Genomic DNA, 1490 nt, shown 5'->3' on the forward strand with positions numbered 1-1490 from the left:
ACTTCGTCAGCAAGGTGTTGCAGGGGTCGGAGGTGAGATACCAGGCCTTAGAAAAGGCGGCCTTAGCAGTGGTATTCTCAGCAAGAAGACTCTGCCACTACTTCCAGAGCTTCATCATGATAGTAATGACGGACCTTCCAATCCGCAAGGTTTTGCAAAAACCAGATGTGGGGCGAATTTCAAGTGGGTACTCTCTGTAGACGGTTCTTCAAACCAACAAGGTAGTGGAGCAGGTGTTATTTTGGAGGGTCCGGATGGGTTACTGATCGAGTAGGCCCTACGATTCGCTTTCAAGGCCAACAACAACCAGGCAGAGTATGCTGGCCAAAGAAATGAGAGCAAAGGGGTTGTTGGCAAAAAGTGATTGCTTGTTAGTTACAGGCCAGGTCACGGGGGAATACCAAGCTAAAGATCCTCAGATGGTCGTATACCTAGAATACGTCCAGGTGCTGAAGGAGTCGTTCGAAGTGTTCGAGCTAGTCCATGTACCAAGAGAACAAAATTCCCGAGCTGACTTGCTTGTGAAACTCGCCAGTTCGGGCAAGGGGGGCAGGCAAAGGACGGTGATTCAGGAGACCCTGAAGACACCTCGAACTACCACGGACAATATGGAGGAAGTCCAGCATGTTAGCTCATCGGAAGGGACGAGGAGGAGTTATCGGTCGTTAACACAAGAGACGATGAAAACACCCAGAATAAGTAGGTATCCGGTTGCTGGGGAGATAGAACCGCAAGTTCACCAGGTTGAATCAGGAGAAACTTGGATGAAGGCCTACCAGCGCTACTTGGCCGATGAAGTACTCCCGTTAGATTCCGCAGAAGCTCAGAAAATCAAGAAAAATTCAAGCAAGTACACCCTGATCGATGGGAAATTATTCAGGCACAGATTCACCCATCCCATACTGGTATGCATGGACGGAGAGCAATGCACGCGCATCATGGCAGAGTTACACGATGGGATATGTGGTAGTGACATTGGTGACCGATCTCTCTCATCAAAGGCCATTCGTGCAGGATATTACTGGCCAACCATAAGGGAGGATTGCACGAGATACGCCCAACGGTGTAAGCAGTGCTAACAACACGCTGATTGGCACAAAGCGCCCCCATAGGAGTTAAGATTGATATACAGCCCATGGCCATTTCATACTTGGGGAATCGATATTCTAAGACCTTTCCCTTTGGCAGTACGGCAGATGAAGTACCTCGTGGTTACCATAGAATACTTCACGAAGTGGATCGAAGCCGAACCAGTGGCACAAATCACGGCCCATAAAATCCAGCACTTCGTGTGGAAAAACATAGTGTGCCGCTTCGGAATCCCGAAGAGGTTAGTGTCCGATAATGGTACCCAGTTTGCAAGCCAGCAATTGGGCAAGCTATGTACGGAGTTGGGGGTAAAGCAAGTATTTACATCAGTAGAACACCCCCAGACGAACGGACAGGTCGAGTAGGCCAACTGAGTTCTACTCAGAGGTAAAAAGAAGGTT

At 49.0% G+C, this 1490-nt stretch overlaps 1 protein-coding gene across 1 annotated transcript; it reads left to right on the forward strand.

Annotated features, from left to right (window-relative positions):
- Nucleotides 1–608: 608 nt before the first annotated feature.
- On the forward strand, nt 609–1079 carry LOC137838560 (uncharacterized). Its single transcript, XM_068647807.2, has one exon. The coding sequence runs from the start codon at nt 609–611 to the stop codon at nt 1077–1079; it is 471 nt and encodes a 156-aa protein (XP_068503908.2).
- Nucleotides 1080–1490: the final 411 nt, after the last annotated feature.

This window comes from Phaseolus vulgaris, chromosome 4 (assembly GCF_051622355.1).
Source record: "Phaseolus vulgaris cultivar YP4 chromosome 4, ASM5162235v1, whole genome shotgun sequence".
NCBI lineage: Eukaryota > Viridiplantae > Streptophyta > Magnoliopsida > Fabales > Fabaceae > Phaseolus > Phaseolus vulgaris.